Source organism: Sinohyriopsis cumingii, chromosome 15 (assembly GCF_028554795.1).
Source record: "Sinohyriopsis cumingii isolate HCF-2022 chromosome 15, ASM2855479v2, whole genome shotgun sequence".
Lineage (NCBI taxonomy): Eukaryota > Metazoa > Mollusca > Bivalvia > Unionida > Unionidae > Sinohyriopsis > Sinohyriopsis cumingii.
The window spans coordinates 1908510-1930326 of NC_142975.1; the positions used below are offsets into that span (position 1 = coordinate 1908510).

The 21817-nt window shown below is 37.2% G+C and overlaps 1 protein-coding gene across 4 annotated transcripts in view; it reads left to right on the forward strand.

Moving 5' to 3' along the window:
- The window catches only part of LOC149781117 (activated CDC42 kinase 1-like), a 162164-nt gene that overhangs the window by 111058 nt on the left and 29289 nt on the right, over nucleotides 1–21817 (forward strand). For all 4 annotated transcript variants that reach the window (XM_089935219.1, XM_089935218.1, XM_089935216.1 and 1 more), the window contains 5 exons: nucleotides 741–926; nucleotides 4478–4569; nucleotides 13904–14030; nucleotides 16792–16938; nucleotides 20801–20895. In XM_089935219.1, coding sequence (XP_089791345.1) covers nucleotides 741–926; nucleotides 4478–4569; nucleotides 13904–14030; nucleotides 16792–16938; nucleotides 20801–20895 — 647 coding nt within the window. The remainder of the gene's footprint in view (nucleotides 1–740; nucleotides 927–4477; nucleotides 4570–13903; nucleotides 14031–16791; nucleotides 16939–20800; nucleotides 20896–21817) is intronic.

Here is a 21817-nt window from a genome sequence, read left to right on the forward strand (position 1 = left end):
ATCAAGCTTCGACTTGTTATCATTCAAAGGCTTATAATCAAGCATGGACTTATACTCATTCAAAGGCCTTTAATCAAGCTTCGACTTGTTATCATTCAAAGGCTTATTATCAAGCATGGACTTATCGTCATTCGAAGGCTTATAATCATGCATGGACTTCTTGTCATGCATGGACTTGTACTCATTCAAAGGCTGATAATCTTGCATGGACTTATCATCATTTGAAGGCTTATAATCATGCATGGACTTATCATCATTTGAAGGCTTATAATCATGCATGGACTTATCATCATTCGAAGGCTTATAATCATGCATGGACTTATCATTCGAAGGCTTATAATCATGCATGGACTTATCATCATTTGAAGGCTTATAATCATGCATGGACTTATCATCATTCGAAGGCTTATCACAAAGCAGGGGTTTCTCATCAAGCATCAATTAGTACTATCACTAATGTTTATATGAAAGGCTTATGCTTCTATCAACAGAAGCAAATCACTTTGCCTTTTATACGTATGTGGTCGGATCACTTCGCTTTTTATAAATCTGGTGGGATCACTTTGCCTTTTATAAATATATGGTAAAATCACTTTACCATTCATACATTTATGGTAAGATCATTTTGCCTTTTATAAATCTATGGTAAGATCACTTTGCCTTTTATACATCTGTGATGGGAAAAGTAAAGTAGTTAGATTCTGTTAAAATTTACAAAATATTTTTTTTACATCTTGTAGGTAACAGAGTTAGCTCCCAATGGTGCACTGTTGGACACACTGAGAAGAGACCAGGAAAAAATCTTAATATCTACGCTCTGTGATTATGCCATACAGATAGCCACTGGCATGAGTTATTTGGAGTCTAAGAGATTTATTCATCGGGACCTAGCATGTCGGAATGTTCTTCTAGCCACAAGTGACAAGGTGAGAGGAAGACTGAGTACTTTTTTGTAACTCCCATGGCTATGAGTCTGTGACCTTGTAGTATGATCCTGCATCTGGCATATTGCATGTCATTCATCAGCACATGTTTTTCTTGGACTTCTAAAAAGACACGCCCTTCCAGTTTCAGCCAAACATGGTAGAGCATCTTGGCATGAAGAGCTTTCCATTTTATACACATAATGCCAGCCTGTCATCAGATATGGCCTTTGTTACTAAAAATATAAAATCCTTAAAATAACATTTCATAAAAGCTCAAACAATTTGACTAAATTTGAAGAAAAAAAGACATCCAGACACTAAGTGCTTTCAGATTTGTACAAATGATGCCAATCCATGATCCAGTATGATCTCCATCACTGATGATAAAACAATATTTCCACAACTTCTCCAAATCTGCTTGGCAGAATTTGAATTGACAAAAATGGTCCTGGTTTGAAGGGCTTTCATGGAATTCACCAAAGCCATGTTGTAGTAGCTTTGGGCAGTTTAAGTGACCATACATGAAACCCTACTTGCCAAAAATCAATCAGTACATAACTTAGATTCTCACGCATAGCAGTTAATCAGATTTCACCTCTTTAATAAGTTGGCAATCAGACCAAAATGTTGAATTGTTAAAGTTCCAAATAATGTTTTGATTGTTATATCTGAAAAGATGATTATTTTACATATAAATTTCAGGCAGTTTGTGCTTTATCAAAGGTTGATTATATTGGCTAGTCCTGTAGTAAAGTGACTAACCTATGCCACTGGTACATGTTTTTGGCAAATTTCAAAGTTTATTTTTATAATGTATGCGCTCAGTATTCCCACATTAACCTAACTGTCCATATACCTAGCACTGGGTAGGAAAAAGGTCAGAGGAAACTCTAACCAACTGGCATAAGTGCTTTTTGATATTGAACAAATATAATGATGCCATCAGATATAGATAATGATAAAAAATAGAGTACTCTTGAAATAATTGTTTTCAATACATATGCCCTTAGCAGCATTGAAAACATCCTGCAGATCCAGATTTTGTGGCCAGTCATTCTTGTATTCTGTTAATTGGCAGATGTCAGCCAGTTGGCCAGTCATTCATGCATTTTGTTAATTCGCAGATGTCAGCCAGTTGGCCAGTCATTCGTGCATTTTGTTAATTGGCAGATGTCAGCCAGTTGGCCAGTCATTCGTGCATTTTGTTAATTGGCAAATGTCAGCCAGTTGGCCAGTCATTCTTGCATTTTGTTAATTGGCAGATGTCAGCCATTTGGTCAGTCATCCTTGCATTTTGTTAATTGGCAGATGTCAGCCAGTTGGCCAGTCATTCGTGCATTTTGTTAATTGGCAAATGTCAGCCAGTTGGCCAGTCATTCTTGCATTTTGTTAATTGGCAGATGTCAGCCAGTTGGTCAGTCTCAGTTCTGCTTGAGCCTCCTGTATCTTTGTACACACAGGGTGTAAGGATGAACTTATTATGTGGGTCAGTATGTCAGACCATCTGTCTGTGCATCCAGTCTAGCTGGTAACCGTATGGTATGATAATCAGTCCTGATTTACACAAAAAGGACACTAATTCTGGCAAAAGTCCATGGTTATGTGGATAGTTTGAAGTATGTTTCCTGCACTATGATTTCTCTGTTGTTTTTTATAGTCTACCAGTTTTTGTGAAGTTTTTGGTTGCTACCAATCATGAATTTCAAGACCCATTGAACAATGACCTTTTAATGAAAACAACAATACCATGTATACTAAATTTAATATATTATTGTTTTATGGTTAATTCAGATAATAAAGCTTATTCAGCATCAGTATTTCTGAATGGGATGGTGGTATGTTTTTAATGGGATGGTAAATGGGATGGTGGTATATTTTTAAATGGGATGGTGGTATGTTTTTAATGGTATGTTTTTAAATGGGATGGTGGTATGTTTTTAAATGGGATGTATGTTTTTAATGCGATGGTGATATGTTTTTAAATGGGATGGTGATATGTTTTTAAATGGGATGGTGTTATGTTCGAAAAGGGATGGTGTTAATTTTTAAAATTCTTTAAAATGACTCTTATGTGTATCCACCATTTCCATCACAATGGAATCAGTTTCCCAATCAAACATTAGATCATGCTCCTACTTGAAAGTTATCCTACTTAAGAACTTCATTGGACCCAGTCTAAATTGTCAAGCCAATATCATAGGCCAGTAACTAGTAAAATGTGTGTCCTGATTGGTTAGTCAGTGACATCATTCACATAACAATAATATTATTCCCATAACATCTAGTTTGAAACTTTTAATTGAATTTCATAGATTGATTGGTAGCTTTATCTTGGTGGTTTGCTTCATGGGAAAAGTATGGAGATTATGTACTCATTCCTTTAACTGCATTGATTGGTTGGTAGCTTTATCTTGATCTTGGTGTGGTGCATCATGGGAAGAGTATGGAGATTATGTACTCATTCCTTTAACTGCATTGATTGGTTGGTAGCTTTATCTTGATCTTGGTGTGGTGCATCATGGGAAGAGTATGGAGATTATGTACTCATTCCTTCAACTGCATTGATTGGTTGGTAGCTTTATCTTGATCTTGGTGTGGTGCATCATGGGAAGAGTATGGAGATTATGTACTCATTCCTTCAACTGCATTGATTGGTTGGTAGCTTTATCTTGATCTTGGTGTGGTGCATCATGGGAAAAGTATGGAGATTATGTACTCATTCCTTTAACTGCATTGATTGGTTGGTAGCTTTATCTTGATCTTGGTGTGGTGCATCATGGGAAGAGTATGGAGATTATGTACTCATTCCTTTAACTGCATTGATTTGTTGGTAGCTTTATCTTGATCTTGGTATGGTGCTATATGGGAAAAGTATGGAGATTATGTACTCATTCTTTTAACTGCATTGATTGGTTGATAGCTCTATCTTGATCTTGGTGTGGTGCATCATGGGAAGTTGTTGTTGTAGGGTTTGATGCCATTTTTCAGCACAAGATAGGCTATACATAGCGGCCAGTATAACAGGTGGAGGAAGAACCCTGGAAAACCCAGGGAAGAACCACCAACCCACCAGAAGCTACTGGCAGGCTTTCCCACGTACCCATGCTAGCCGAGCCTTGGACTCAAACCCACGCAGACAGAGGTGAGATGGCAGTGTTCTGGAACGGTGAGCATTTTAGACCACTCAGCTACTAGGGAGATTATTTACTCATTCGTTTAACTGCATTGATTGGTTGATAGCTTTTTCTTGATCTTGGTGTGATGCATCATGGGAAGAGTATGGAGATTATGTGCTCATTCCTTGAACTGCATTGAATGGTTAGTAGCTTCATCTTGGTGTGGTGCATCATGGGAAAAGAATGGAAGTGTCATACTCACACTAAGATGGAAAATGTTGTCTGCAGTCTGACTGAAGTATAACACAGATGTTAACAAACTTAAGTAACCCTAACTCTGTAGTAAGGTGAAATTAATAAGTCATGATGAATGTAAATTAAATCATATTTGTTTAACAGAATATTCTATAACTTCATCTTTCTATTTGCTTGTAGATCAAGATTGGTGACTTTGGTCTAATGAGAGCCTTGCCCAATGAGGAGGATCACTATGTAATGCAGGAACACAAAAAAGTTCCATTTGCTTGGTGAGTGACATCTTCAGACAACTATTTATACTGTCATGAACATTGAAACTTTTCAGAACTCTGGTTTTCCTTGGACAGGAAGATTTTAAAAAATGACTACTATAACAACAAATGAAATTCATTAAATTTTGTTTCCTAAAGTACAAGTCATGCAGGTATGTAGGCATTCAGTACCGATTATTTCAGCAGTGGAAGTCATTTGTTGACAATTTGATTACATGCACCTTTAAATGACAGTTATTTAGTTTATCAGAATTTCTTGAAAGGTCATACATGTGCAGAGAAATACATACAACAGAATCATAAATGTACAGAGAAATACATACAACAGAATCATACATGTACAGAGAAATACATACAACAGAATCACAAATGTACAGAGAAATACATACAACAGAATCATAAATGTACAGAGAAATACATACAACAAAATCATAAATGTACAGAGAAATACATACAACAGAATCATACATGTACAGAGAAATACATACAACAGAATCATAAATGTACAGAGAAATACATACAACAGAATCATAAATGTGCAGAGAAATGCATACAACAGAATCATACATGTACAGAGAAATACATACAACAGAATCATAAATGTACAGAGAAATACATACAACAGAATCATAAATGTGCAGAGAAATACATACAACAGAATCAGAGAAATGCATACAACAGAATCATAAATGTGCAGAGAAATACATACAACAGAATCATAAATGTACAGAGAAATGCATACAACAGAATCATAAATGTACAGAGAAATACAACAGAATCATAAATGTGCAGAGAAATACATACAATAGAATCATAAATGTACAGAGAAATACATAAAACAGAATCATAAATGTGCAGAGAAATACATACAACAGAATCATAAATGTACAGAGAAATACATACAACAGAATCATAAATGTACAGAGAAATACATACAACAGGATCATAAATGTACAGAGAAATACATACAACAGTATCATAAATGTACGGAGAAGTACATAAAACAGAATCATAAATGTACAGAGAAATACATACAACAGAATCATAAATGTACAGAGAAATACATACAACAGAATCATAAATGTGATGAGAAATACATACAACAGAATCATAAATGTGATGAGAAATACATACACCAGAATCATAAATGTGATGAGAAATGCATACAACAGAATCACAAATGTACTGAGAAATACATACAACAGAATCATAAATGTGATGAGAAATACATACAACAGAATCATAAATGTGATGAGAAATACATACAACAGAATCATAAATGTGATGAGAAATGCATACAACAGAATCATAAATGTACAGAGAAATACATGCAACAGAATCATAAATGTGCAGAGAAATACATACAACAGAATCATAAATGTACAGACAAATGCATACAACAGAATCATAAATGTACAGAGAAATACATACAACAGGATCATAAATGTACAGAGAAATACATACAACAGAATCATAAATGTACAGAGAAATGCATACTACAGAATCAATGTTAAAGTATGAGGACATTTTTGGTAAAGCTAGAGGTAAGTACAAGTATACCAGATTGAATGTTACACTATGGTATCACAATGAAAGCACTGCGTATTGATAACAATTCTCACTGCCCTGCATTGGTAATGTATAAATCCAATGTGTGTTCTTCTCCTATGGCTACCATTCTCAAAGTCCATAGCAATCAATACATTTTGGGGGGAAATTTTGTGATGACATAGGGTCATATGGTATCGAGCATTAAACAATTTTGAATTAATAGACTTTGGTTAATCTATAATAATATCAAATTTTAGCACAACAGTTATTATTTTGAGAGTTGTCTTTGTATGTATAAGACCACATTCACATAACATAGCATTGTAACTATTAAAGTGTTGACGTTTTTTCCATATCAGATGAGACCAGGTTTGTTGTTTAAAAGTGTGTACCAATCCTGCCATGTAAACAAGTGTAACAGTGATGTTTGTGAGCAATCTAAGCAAGTGTGACAGTCATCTTTATGAGCAAATCTAAACAAGTGTGACAGTCATGTTTATGATCAATCTAAATAAGTGTGACAGTCATGTTTGGAGCAATCTAAGCAAGTGTGACTGTCATGTTTATGATCAATCTAAGCAAGTGTGACAGTTATGTTTATGATCAATCTAAGCAAGTGTGACAGTCATCTTTATGAGCAAATCTAAATAAGTGTGACAGTCATGTTTAGGATCAGTCTAAATAAGTGTGACAGTCATGTTTAGGAGCAATCTAAACAAGTGTGACAGTCATGTTTATGATCAATCTAAGCAAGTGTGACAGTCATCTTTGTGAGCAAATCTAAACAAGTGTGACAGTCATGTTTAGGATCAGTCTAAATAAGTGTGAGTCATGTTTAGGAGCAATCTAAACAAGTGTGACAGTCATGTTTATGATCAATCTAAATACGTGTGACAGTCATGTTTAGGAGCAGTCTAAATAAGTGTGACAGTCATGTTTAGGAGCAATTTAAATAAGTGTGACAGTCACGTTTAGGAGCAATTCAAATAAGTGTGACAGTCATGTTTAGGAGCAATCTAAACAAATGTGACAGTCATGTTTAGGAGCAATCTAAACAAGTGTGACAGTCATGTTTAGGAGCAATCTAAACAAGTGTGTTAGTAATGTTTAGGAGCCATCTAAACAAGTGTGACAGTCATGTTTAGGAGCAATCTAAACAAGTGTGACAGTCATGTTTAGGAGCAATCTAAACAAGTGTGACAGTCATGTTTAGGAGCAATCTAAACAAGTGTGTTAGTAATGTTTAGGAGCAATCTAAACAAGTGTGACAGTCATGTTTAGGAGCAATCTAAATAAGTGTGACAGTCATGTTTAGGAGCAATCTAGACAAGTGTGTTAGTAATGTTTAGGAGCAATCTAAACAAGTGTGACAGTCATGTTTAGGAGCAATCTAAATAAGTGTGACAGTCATGTTTAGGAGCAATCTAAACAAGTGTGTTAGTAATGTTTAGGAGCAATCTAAACAAGTGTGACAGTCATGTTTAGGAGCAATCTAAACAAGTGTGACAGTCATGTTTAGGAGCAATCTAAACAAGTGTGTTAGTAATGTTTAGGAGCAATCTAAACAAGTGTGTTAGTAATGTTTAGGAGCAATCTAAACAAGTGTGACAGTCATGTTTAGGAGCAATCTAAACAAGTGTGACAGTCATGTTTAGGAGCAATCTAAACAAGTGTGACAGTCATGTTTAGGAGCAATCTAAACAAGTGTGACAGTCATGTTTAGGAGCAATCTAAACAAGTGTGACAGTCATGTTTAGGAGCAATCTAAACAAGTGTGTTAGTAATGTTTAGGAGCAATCTAAACAAGTGTGTTAGTAATGTTTAGGAGCAATCTAAACAAGTGCAAATGTTATGTATGTGAGCAATCTAAACAAATGTGACCATTATGTTTATGAATAATCTGAAAAAGTGTGACATTCATGTTTATGAGCATTTTCTTATGATGGCAAAGATACCGAGTTTCTTTGTGAGGCTACAAAAAGACAAGTGACCTGCTAAACATTACTTACCAGAGTTACAGAGACCCATACAATGGATTTCAACACCCCTATGACTTATAACAAATCAAATTTTGCTTGGTGTTTTTGAAATATTATTTATAAAACTATCTTTTTGTGGTAAAATTTCTCCTTTGAATGCATTTTCTGATCCAATTGATTGTTAGAAATGAAGCTCTGCTTTTTCTCAAATCCAGCAATCATGAAAAATGAAACATTTTGTCTTTGTTGAATAAGAAACGTTTACCCATTATCTCCCCTGACCACCACAAGGTGACTTGGGTGGTTTACTTAAATTTAGTTTTCACTGGATACTGTCAGCATTGTATAATGTCCTCTCAGAATCAAAGGATTGCTGTGAGGGTTTTTAATTGTCTGTATCAATATAATATTGAGTGTAATGTTACTGTCATTATTTTTTAAAAGTTTGTTGATTTTCTTGTCAGTTTGGATTTTTTTCTGACATTGTGCTCCAGCTGTTGATGGTTGTATTTTGTATACACTACCTGTAATGTTTCACTGATTTAAGTAACAAGTGTTCATTTTTTGCATGTGAACACTTTTTGTTTCTTTTCTTCTGAAGTTTAGCTCACTCTTGTCTTTCAGACAGTGACAGATGATGGCAACAAATGCATTAAATGTGAGAGTTTTAAGCCATGGCACACACATGAGATGGGCCTAGCTTGTCCAGGGGTTCTTCAAACTTTTGGTAGGAAATAATTTGTTCCACTGTTACTGAGAAAAGGTCTTATGAACAAAGGTGTGGCAAATCCAGATATATGGAACGCTACATACCAAATCTGCATCCTAAATCATTGTCACCAGAAAATATAGTGGGGGGTGTCATGAACGAACCCCACCCTCCCTCACCCCATTTAAAATAATGAGAATAATGTTGATGGTGACCATTATTTTGGTAAGCATGAAATAGAAGAATAATAGGTTGTGGAGTTCCAGTTCCACATTCTTCACAGACTTTGATGCAGTTGCAGATCAGGCAACTGGTGCAAAAGGTGGCAACATAATGGCTAACCTCAGATGAATTTGTCCCCTGTTTTCCCTCACAATTTCTCCAGTGGTGGCTTGTAGCTACAGAATATTGTCCACCTTTTATTAGGCAGCAGAGTGGACATTGGTCTCTTCTCATATTTGAGATTGACCTCTAGAGCCTGTAAGTCCACTTACATGACATATATTTTGAACTTTGACAATCTATTTTACCATTTATCTGGACCTCATGCCTCTGTTCCAAGTGCTGACCAGCCAGCTCAGCCAAGCATACTGATATGTGATTGACTTTGAATATGTCATTTTGATGAGTCATGCCATATGCTGCCCAAGACACACCATCACATGTATAGATAGCCAGTCCATCCATTTCACTGCATGTACTACCCAGGCAGTTTTGCTGAGTCAACCAGCCAATTGATAACCAGGTCATCTGTCTAGCTGTTAGCTGAGCCAACCTGGAAGTACATACCCCTTGGCAATACAGACAATATTGGCAAGATACGCCATGGCACTTGCTTGGATACTGATGCAGCCACCATATCAATTCTTTATGGTATACCCATTGCAGAGATACCAGGATTTACACAGGAATGATAGTGCTCCATCGGTCTTGCAACTGGTAATGTTCTAGACACAATGCTTGTGGAGGACAGCCACCACAGTGAGTGTGGGGATAACCTCAAGGATATAGCATACTCTGATCCTACATTGGAGCAGATGGAGTTCAGCTTTAAGGCAACTGTTTAGAAAATCTATTGTCTACCTAATTTCCAAGAACCTGCTCCCCATCAGTTGTAAGCCAAACCTTTAAGTTCAGATCCTTAGTAACCATGCAGGGTTCGTATGGTCTTCGAGAGTTTAGGAAAAATGAGGTGGCATTTTTAAGGCCTTGAAAGTTTGGGAAAATCGAGCAGATTATCCAAATGGTCTTTAAAAGTCTTTGAAAATTGAAATAAACTCTAAAATTTTAATTTCTTTCCATGATCACAAATAAAGTTGTCCAAGGTTGTTAGATTCGGATGTATAGTCTGACTATACCAACCCGTTTGTACCCCCCGACCGATTTCAATAAATGAAACCTTTAATGTGATAAAAAGTGCAAGGAACTTAGGCAGTTCTTTCGTTTATTTATAATTTCTAACCTGAGTAGAGTGGCCCTAATGCCATCATCATCTGCGCGTTTCGTGCTTAACGGAAGTTTTCAATATAATAGATGGACATGCTCGAGATCCATTTCCAGTTCCTGATATTTACAATGTCGAATCAAGCAAAGGAAAAGAATGACAACAACAAATTTGCCTTTCACTTGGATTTAACAGGCAGTTTAATTTATACGGTCGTGTGTGCAAAGGGATGTAATTCCAAACTCTCATTGTTATGGTAATTTACGGAATCATCCGGCAGTTACCAAACATGATGAAGTATATCATTATGTTGCCTGATGGAAATAAACTAGCCTATAGTGTACACAATATGGCGCCGTGTTAGTATGGAAAGTCCGTTAAGCCTGAAATGGTGCAGGGGATGCCAGCATTAGTGCCATTCTGGTCACAATTGGGTTAGAAATTATAAATCAATGATTCAATTGTCTTAGTTCTGTGCACGTTTTATCACATTAAACATTTTTGTTATTGAAATTGGTAGGGGGCAGTTACAAACAAACCGGAATGTATAGTCAGACTACAGTAGAATTTTCCTGGTTTCAATCTTTTGATGACTTTCAGTTTCATTGCCACTGCAATAACAAACAAGCATTTGTTTGGCCATCCAAAATTGGCCTTGGCAGTGACTTCAATAACACATGCACTCTTCATCAAAGCAAGCCAGCTACACCCTTCATCAAAGGAAGTCAGCACCATAACTATTTTCAGCAATTTTTTTGTTTTTATTTAATGGTGTTTATCTTTTTTAATCATATCATTATATATGTTTATAGGTGTTGTCTAATGTTGGAAAGCGCCTTGAGCTTCTAACAATTACATGCTATACAAAGTCTTCATTACAAGCCGAACTACCCTGACTGTTTCTAGTGCCCACGGCCAGCCAGAACCTCATAACAGACACCGACATTATCTAATATATAGCTTGACTGAGGTTTAAAATGGAAATGGCAAGATCAGTTAGGCTTTCTGTAAATAGGCATGAATTTGTGGTAGGTTTAGACTTAACAGACACATACTTGCCCCTTATACAAGTTCTCAAGCAAATTCCTTCTGTTCAGATTTCATGGAACTATATACCAATTTCTCACTATACCATTTGGTCTAAGTAGCATGGGTGTTCACTAATGTTGTTAACTGTGTCTTCTCTCATCTGGTCAATCTTGTCATCAGCAATTACAGTGCTTGTCAATAACATTCAAAAGAAATGGTAAGTTTATCTTTGTTGAACAGCAGAAATGACTCCCTGTCTCTTTTGAGTCAGTCAGTTGGGACAAGTTGGACCTCATGTCAGTTCCAACATTTTATCTGCCTTGGCCTTTTTGTCACCCTCATCCATGTTGGTCTTGCATTGTCATGCTTGTGGAATAGTTTTCTGACAGGGAGTGGATTTCTGCAAGAGAGTTTCTGCAACTTCATGGTCTGCTCAGTGTTTGTATTCCATTTGTAGACTCCCATTGGTGCCCCTTTTCCTGTCAACTCAATCAACAAATTTGTGTACATCATCATGGTCATTTACCTTGTCACGTCAACCTTAGAGAAATTAAGGCCCTGGCAAATGTGTTTCATTTCAGGAAAGATTAATTACATGCAAAGGTAGTCATCATTGACTGACACCTAGGTGATGATGGCATGATTCCCCAAACTATGAGGGGAAAAAACCACCTGCCGTTTTGAGGCTTTATGTACTGGTCCTAATCCCTGGTAGACAGATTCATTATTGAGAAGGGGCATGACCCTGATCCATCCATCCACTGAGATTCATTATTGAGAAGGGGCATGACCCTGATCCATCCATCCACTGAGATTCATTATTGAGAAGGGGCATGACCCTGATCCATCCATCCACTGAGATTCATTATTGAGAAGGGGCATGACCCTGATCCATCCATCCACTGAGATTCATTATTGAGAAGGGGCATGACCCTGATCCATCCATCCACTGAGATTCATTATTGAGAAGGGGCATGACCCTGATCCATCCATCCACTGAGATTCATTATTGAGAAGGGTCATGACCCTGATCCATCCATCCACTGAGTTTCATTATTGAGAAGGGGCATGACCCTGATCCATCCATCCACTGAGATTCATTATTGAGAAGGGGCATGACTCTGATCCATCCATCCACTGAGATTCATTATTGAGAAGGGGCATGACCGTGATCCATCCATCCACTGAGATTCATTATTGAGAAGGGGTATGACCCTGATCCATGCATCCACTGAGATTCATTATTGAGATGAAGCATGACCCTGATCCATCCATCCACTGAGATTCATTATTGAGATGAAGCATGACCCTGATCCATCCATCCACTGAGATTCATTATTGAGAAGGGGCATGACCCTGATCCATCTGTCCACTGAGATTCATTATTGAGAAGGGGCATGACCCTGATCCATTCATCTTTCAGTAGTTTTGTGCACGGGAAGAGCATTCATGAGAAAATGGAATCGCAAACTGCCCACCATCATTTCTCCAGTTCCAGATCCAGAAGCATGGTCCATGAATGCACTTTCAGTCAGTTGGGAGTGGTTTGGGGGTTATGACTGGTACAGGAAATAATTCAGAAAATGAGGGTAACAAAGACAGATCCATTCTGATAGCCCCTCTATGTTGGGACAAGTGCTGGTTGAATGATCAGCTAAGTGTAGCACTAGACATTCTCAGGAAGGGTGTGAGATTGTTTCAATCCAAGTCATAAAAGAAGCTGTTGGGTGGTAAGCTTTCATGTGCACAATCTAGCTTCACAGAGACAAAAATTGAATCTGGTAGATCAGGTGGCTGTAGCCCAGACTTTACCAACCAGATGAAATCAGTACAGCCTTACCACATGCACAGAATAGCACTATTGGTGGATTTGTCAAAAATTGTAACTTGTTAAAATAAAGTAATTCCTAACGATATTGAGATTGGATAAGTATTATCAGAGAAACATAATTTACACAAAAAAAATCTTTCTCTGATCTTTTTTTCAGGTATGGTTGTCACAGTTTAAGTAACAATTGGATGTACTTGTCTTATGTGAGTAGTGCTGCTTATCTTCATATAGGGAATAGAATCTTTGGTTGATGACAGTAGAGTTTGGATGCTCAGCACTGCTTTGTATTATTACCTATTCTCCAAATGTTAATGTGATCAGAAAATACATTCAGAGTAGAAATAGGATGTAAATTGTGTTTCTCCAAGAATCTTTTTAGACGACAGTACTATAAAACCCTCCCACACCTCCCCGCATATTCAAACATGCTTGTTGATGTACTGCTCAAAATAAATCTGACCTAGTGGTGGTCAAGTAAGAGTTAATTCCCTTCATCTTTATAAATGGGAAAGATGATAGTCTTTTCGCAAGTGCTGGATTTGAGAGGTTGCAGATTTTCTTTCTTCATGTTGTTGGGTAAATATTCTCAGAAAAGCATTATTTACTAAAAAGAATTTTGCTTTTCTGTCAATTTTTCCAGTTCAGAATATTAACAACACTTGTCTTCACCTTTATTTTTCTAAGGTAGGGATTTGCATTTCCCTAAAGACTTGAGTATCAATGAATTTACATGGAGAAATAATAATGCTGTATGCACTACGTGAAAATGAAATTGTTCAAATTTTCAGGTGTGCACCCGAGAGCCTGAAGTCCCGCAAATTTTCGCATGCAAGTGACACATGGATGTTTGGAGTAACCCTCTGGGAAATGTTCACGTACGGACATGAACCATGGTTAGGCTTTAATGGATCAGAGGTGAGAGATGTAATGCACTTTTCAAAGTTACGTTTTGCTGACAGGGGTCTTGATAGTGCAGTGATAATTAGCATACATTCTGCCTCTGCGTTCACAGGTTGAGTTCTTAATTCCAGCACGTATCAGCGATCAAAGATAACTTGTGGTAGCATCTGAACTGTGAAGAGTATAACATTTGAAAATTGATTATACAATGAAAGCATTATTTTTTAAAATATTTGCAAGAGCTTAGATGTTTGTAAGGCAGATTGTATCTTGTTATGATGTTCATCCATGTCTCTGTTACAAATTGAGTTGTCCATGATTTACAGTCACCTAACTTTGTGGATTGATTCCACTTGGGGTAAAGAAAAATCATATTGATTTTGAGGTCTAAGGTCAAGGTCACTGACAAAATGATTAAAAAGGTTTTCTGTACAATGACATTGACAGAAATCTAGACCAAACTTTATTTGATGGGTTACACATACAGTAAGGAAAGAGCATATTGATTTTAGGGGTCTATGGTCAAGGTCATTGTGGATGGTAAAGTAAAGTGGTTTCTACATAGAGGACTGTTAAATATTAGGTGGGTTTTTAGTCTACCATTCACAGTAACCTTGGGGTTTTTTTTAAAGGTCTTTTTTGTACAATTATTTTACTGACTGGAATTTTAAATGTAGCTAATTTGTTTCATACATCGCCTAATTATTTTAAGTCATGACTAGAGCAGCTAGGACATCTTACACAAATATTGCATATTCCACACTACTCCTCTCTTTCCCTCCTGGACCCCAGTCCCAGTACTCAACCCCTCCACCACCACCATTCTCCAGACAGTGACCCAGTGTATTGTATGTGTTGCATCTTACTACCAAGGCTATATATATGGAGCTTGGTTACAGAATATACAAAAATGTGATTGTTATTGAAATTCTGATACATTGATCTTTTGACACCCTGTCAGAAACCCAGCTGGTAGGAGCTAGTATTGACATTTCACATGGTTACCACAGGGGCGACATAATTTATGTGTTTGTTGGATTTCCATCCATTGGTCAGTCAGCTGACTGGTCAGCATATAACAAATATCCCCATACTTGATTACTTGATAAATTCATAAACAGTGGGATCTTGTTCTAGCTCTGATCTCATCATGCTTGTCTGAACTGATTAGGTCTGTTGGTAGAGAGTTGGAATTGTAATCTAAGGGTTGCATATTTGATACCACCCAGCCCAGGCTGAGTTATTTTTCATGATGCATCCTTGGGAAAGGCAAGCAGGTCCATTTCCTGAGTATGAGCCAATAATGTGTTTAAAGTGTGGTTAAAGGCATAAAAATCGCAACTAATTACACTTAAGTTTTGCATGTGACACAAAGGGGCTTCTACAGTGTATCTCAAATAAAAGGCATTTGAAATCTAAGCAGTATGTGATTTCAACATCAAGGGAGTCTCTTGAAATGCTCTTATGACTGATGAGTTTGGTTCTCATTCAGCAGCTGAGTGGTGTTCTGTATTTTGAGTCTACGACATTACTTTGCTGTCAGGTGATGTCAGTGTAATTTCATGGAAATCTGTGACTTCTGGAGGTCTTTGGCATAATTATTCTATTAATTTTATGTCAGTTAATTAATTGATGTCACCTCACTCATATCCTCTCTTTGACAATTACTTCCATATACGACTGATGTCTGAACTGTTATCAGATTTGAGATGACAATAGTACTAGATAAATTTTGCCAAAAAGAGACTAAATGAGTATGACTGAGTTACCGTGGAGATAAATAGTCAAGCTGTTGACTCATGCAAGTTACATTTATGTGGATTCTTGTTATGAAATACAGGCACAACAGTGCCACACATTGTTGGCTACATAATGGCACAGTGCCACACATTGTTGGCTACATAATGGCACAATGCCACACATTGTTGGCTACATAATGGCACAATGCCACACATTGTTGGCTACATAAAGGCACAGTGCCACACATTGTTGGCTACATAATGGCACAATGCCACACATTGTTGGCTACATAATGGCACAGTGCCACACATTGTTGGCTACATAATGGCACAGTGCCACACATTGTTGGCTACATAATGGCACAATGCCACACATTGTTGGCTACATAATGGCACAGTGCCACACGTTGTTGGCTACATAATGGCACAGTGCCACACATTGTTGGCTACATAATGGCACAATGCCACACATTGTTGGCTACATAATGGCACAATGCCACACGTTGTTGGCTACATAATGGCACAGTGCCACACATTGTTGGCTACATAATGGCACAGTGCCACACATTGTTGGCTACATAATGGCACAGTGCCACATATTGTTGGCTACATAATGGCACAATGACACACATTGTTGGCTACATAAAGGCACAGTGCCACACATTGTTGGCTACATAATGGCACAATGCCACACATTGTTGGCTACATAATGGCACAGTGCCACACATTGTTGGCTACATAATGGCACAATGCCACACATTGTTGGCTACATAATGGCACAGTGCCACACATTGTTGGCTACATAATGGCACAATGCCACACATTGTTGGCTACATAATGGCACAATGCCACACATTGTTGGCTACATAATGGCACAGTGCCACACATTGTTGGCTACATAATGGCACAGTGCCACACATTGTTGGCTACATAATGGCACAGTGTAGACTTTTAAATGTCGTCTGTTGATGGAGTAAAATGTGAGACTTGGATTAAGCATTCTGCAGAATTCTTGTAAAATATTGTATTCATTTCAGATACTACATAAAATCGATGTAGAGGGTGCCAGACTGTCAAAGCCTGACCACTGTCCACGGGACTTTTACCAGCTGATGTTACAATGCTGGGCATCCAAACCTAATGACAGACCCACATTTGTTGCTCTTAAAGAGTTCCTGCTGGAGGTTAGAAAACCATATAATCTTGAGCTTAGTTGACCTTAAGGCTATTGAACATATGGTCTTATGTGTTTCGGCTGACATGCAGTATCCATCCATCAACATTAACTTGTCAATTAGCACTAAATAGGTCTGGAAGTCACCAGGTCACTTTCAATACAATATATATGACAATGCAAAACTTTAGATATATGATATGCATTGAGGGCTGTTCCAGTCATATATACATGGGACACAGGGAAGGCACTTTAAATGTAGAATAGTCACCCACAAATGTGATTTAGAATTTTGTATTGTTTTCAGATGAACTCTTTGGCTAATTTGAGTACCCTGGCATGTATTTTTTTAAAGTGCCTTCCCTGGGTACCATGCATTTTTAAATGGCATAGATAGCCCTGACAATATACATTTAATTTTATTCAAGCATGTTTAGCTGTAAGTTGTTTTTATATTTGCCTGACAAAAGCCATATTATGCTGAAATATTCCATTTACCAAGGAAATGGAAGCAAATTACCTGCATCATTTTCATTAATTGTGCAGACAAATGTGTAAATTTACTTCCAGAAGTGAGCAACTGACTGATTTATACAGAAAACAGCAGTTTTCAGATTTATACAGAAAACAGTAGTTTTCAGATTTATACAGAAAACAGCAGTTTTCAGATTTATACAGAAAACAGCAGTTTTCAGATTTATACAGAAAACAGCAGTTTTCAGATTTATTCCATTTATTAAACATAATATTTTATGATAAATTGAGCATTTGTTGGAATTTTGAAATTTGATTTTGATCCAGTACAGATAAGAAAGATGATCGGTTATTGTATTATCATTTAGAGTTGATCTGTACTGGTTCGTCATTATACCAATCAAGCCCTGCTCTCAAGGTGGTACTTTTGAACAGATTAAAACTTTGTATATAGGTCCAATTCATGAAGATCTTGGGAACTTTCTCTGCTATGTTGCCCATGTGACTAGCATTACTATTTATTTAATATGGTCTGTGAAGAAAAAATGAAAGAGTTTTCACTTTCATTTTATTTTTAGTTCTTTTTTTCTTTCTTTGTTCACTCTTAAGCGAAACTTTGATTTACAGACAATGCTTTTAGTCAAGTAATGAAAATGATAAATGGAAGTTTAGAGATTTATCTCCATTACTACTGCAGTTATATTTTATGATTACAGGGATTGATCCGTGATGTTAACTTATGTGGCTTGTAGATTTATAACTACATTAAAATAATAAAACCATTAAGATCCATTACATCAGTTTTGTTTAGGTCCACTGGTGATTGTCCAGAAGAGTTTATTGGATGGTCTGTTGTCCATGGTCTGATGTCTGTTGGTTGTTGTCTCTTGTCTGTGGTCGGTTGTCTGTGGTCTGATGTCTCTAGGCTGTTGTCTTTTGTCTGTGGTCTGTTGTCCATGGTCTGATGTCTCTTGGCTGTTGTCTCTTGTCTGTGGTCTGTTGTCTGTGGTCTGATGTCTCTTGGTTGTTGTCTCTTGTCTATGGTCTCTTGTCTGTGGTCTGATGTCTCTTGGCTGTTGTCTCTTGTCTGTGCAGCAGTCAGGTTACCAGGCATGCTATTTTGAAATAGCTAAGGCTGAAACTCTACACCTCAGGTAACAGTGTATCATGCACATTATTTAACACAAATTTATTTCATTACACACAGTTTCATGACACCCAAGGGTGTTACTCTAAAAGACTTCTTATCACCTCTAGTTGGTCTTATATGAAAAAAATAAATAATGCTGGTACAGTCTCCAATATGGCCACCTTGGCAGCCATCTTAAAAATCTTGTTATTTCTACTCCTACTAAAAAAAGTTATATCAACATGAGAATTATTATACTGTCTAGCTGATATGAACTGAAAATTATTTGAAATGGTGGCAAAAGCAGTCAGCTTTAAAATCTTGTTATCTCTGCTCCTTCTGAAAATATGGTAATTTCAACATGGAGTATCAGTGATGACTTTTTAGTTGGACTTAATTGAAATTGGGCCATCAGATCCATCTTGTTATTGCTGAATGGAAAGGTGTAACACAGTTGGGTTTTCACTGGAAGACTTCTTATGGTGTTTAGTTGGTCTTTATTAAAAACTGCCAATATGGTGTTTAGTTGGTCTTTATTAAAAACTGCCAATATGGTGTTTAGTTGGTCTTTATTAAAAACTGCCAATATGGTGTTTAGTTGGTCTTTATTAAAAACTGCCAATATGGTGTTTAGTTGGTCTTTATTAAAAACTGCCAATATGGTGTTTAGTTGGTCTTTATTAAAAACTGCCAATATGGTGTTTGGTTGGTCTTTATTAAAAACTGCCAATATGGTGTTTAGTTGGTCTTTATTAAAAACTACCAATATGGTGTCTAGTTGGTCTTTATTAAAAACTGCCAATATGGTGTTTAGTTGGTTTTTATTAAAAACTGCCAATATGGTGTTTAGTTGGTCTTTATTAAAAACTGCCAACATGGTGTTCAGTTGGTCTTTATTAAAAACTGCCAATATGGTGTTCAGTTGGTCTTTATTAAAAACTGCCATTATGGTGTTTAGTTGGTCTTTATTAAAAACTGCCAGTATGGCATCCAATTAAGCTACCTTTATGGCTGTCATGAAAATGTTAATACTTCTAGATGGATAGTTACGTCAGTACTGGGTTTTTACTAGAAGATGTCTAGTTGTTACAGAATGAAAATGGTGCTAATCTGACATTCAGTATGACCACCATGGCAGGTATCTTGAAAATCTTGTTATTGCTACTCCTCCTAAATGAAAAGTGATATTTATATGAGATTTCACCAGCAGACTAACAAATATATTTTTGATCTTGAATGCAAGCATTTGCCTCAGAGGCAGGAGGTTGGGGCTTTGAACCCAAGTCATATCATATCAAAGACTTATAAAAATGGTACTAGCAGCTGCATCAAAAGATATTCAGCATTAGGAGGTTAGTGTTAGGACTGGTTGGCATTTTGTCAGGATAATGTGACTGGATGGGACATGATGCTACTTGTGTGGCCAGTGCTAGACATCTTTTATAAACTGCCACACTGCAGACATTGTAACGATAGGACTAAAATTGTTAAAGTAGTGTTAAAAATCCAAATCACACACACACACACACGCACAGACAGAGATGGTATGGATCTGACTTTAAATGGGCTGGTACAATGAACAGATTCAAAATCTTGTCATTATTTCTCCTGAATCGATGATCATATCAACATGGAGTTTTCACCAAAAGTTGTCTAATGGTGTCTTGTTTGTCCTAAATAAAAATGATTATGACTGCATCCAAAGTGACTAATTTGAAAATCTCACTGGTCAAGAAAATGAGAGATTTCAATACTCAGCAGTTACATGGAAGAAATTGTCTTACTAGAATTCATGGAGATACTTTTTGTAAAGTAGATTGTCAGTCCCTATGAGGGACTCTTGTTTTTATTTTGGACAAGTGTGTATGTGTGTGATTTGGATTTTTAATTTAGCTTTAACAATATTTCAGTCATATTGCTGTGATGTCTGCAGTGTGGTAGTTTATAGTGATGTCTAGAACTGGGGCATCATGCCGCAGACATGTAGCATGATGTCCCACCCAGTCACATTATCCTGACACCAGGCCGACCAGACCTAACACTAACCTCTTAATGCTGAGGCTGCTGCTAGTTCCATTTGTATAAGAATTGGTATGACTAGGCTGGGGTTCAAACCCATGACCTCACGCATCCCAGGTGGATGCTATAACCACTTAGGCCACTGGAGCTATTATATTTTGGACAATATTACTTTAATAAATTACTTTACAACTTTTGGAATAAATATTTGTGGTCAGGCAAATGTGTATGAGATCAATTTTCACTGCAGGTGCAGCCCCCTAATTTAAGAGCCATACATGACTTTCATGAAGATGGGAGACTTGAAATTCAGGAGGGAGACCACATCACCAAGATAGATGGAAGGTAATTACTTGCTTTTGTGTTCCTAATGTATTATGTTGTTTTCAATCCATCACAGAACAAGCCCTGTCATGTGTTATCATTTATATGCCCTGCCTCAAATGTAGAAGGGAAATATAGTATTCCCCTTATCAGTCCATTTTTGCATGACACCTTGTTTAAGAATGATTGCTTGTAAGATGTTGGAGTTATTAGCTTGTTTAGATATTGTGTTTTATGTAACTAAAGGTTCAAGCAATCCATAGTCAGTCTGACATTTGTATATGTTGATGTTAATTTTCCTCAGTTTCTCTAAGTTCAGGACGTATGTGCCCAAGTATAGATGATTACATAGAAAAGTCAAGGTGAGGTCAGGTTAAGCCAGCTACTGTAAGTAACAGTGGACACTACTACTGTTGACTCAGAGTGGACAGTTACACCTGGCTTCAAACAGAAAGTCCGTTCTGGTTGATCAGGCAGCTGAGTAGAGATATGCTCATTCCATGTCTGTGAAAGCAGATGGCAAGAGCTGTATGGAAAGTGCAAGGCATTCACTCAGGTTCATTAGGAACTGATGGCCATCCACTACGACTGTACTTTTCTCTAGACGTCTCAGCATTATCATGCCACATTGTCAGCATTGTCAGACAGACCTGGATAAGGTTACTATATATAACTCTCCCTTGCTTAAAGTCAGTTGTGTGCAAGTCATGACATTATTATTCCCTCCCCCTGCCAGATATTTTCAAATCCTATGGCAATGGGTTAGTGGCAAAGCAGTGAGTGTTGGTACACAAGAAGCTATGGCAGCAGACCTGCAAAGAAGTGGCTCAGGGCATCGGGATGCTTTTTATTAGACCAAAGCAGGAGTGGAACTCAGCAGCGCCCTGGGTGACTGATCAGCCATTTCTAGGATCACATTGCTTACCTCCATTGCATGAGGAAT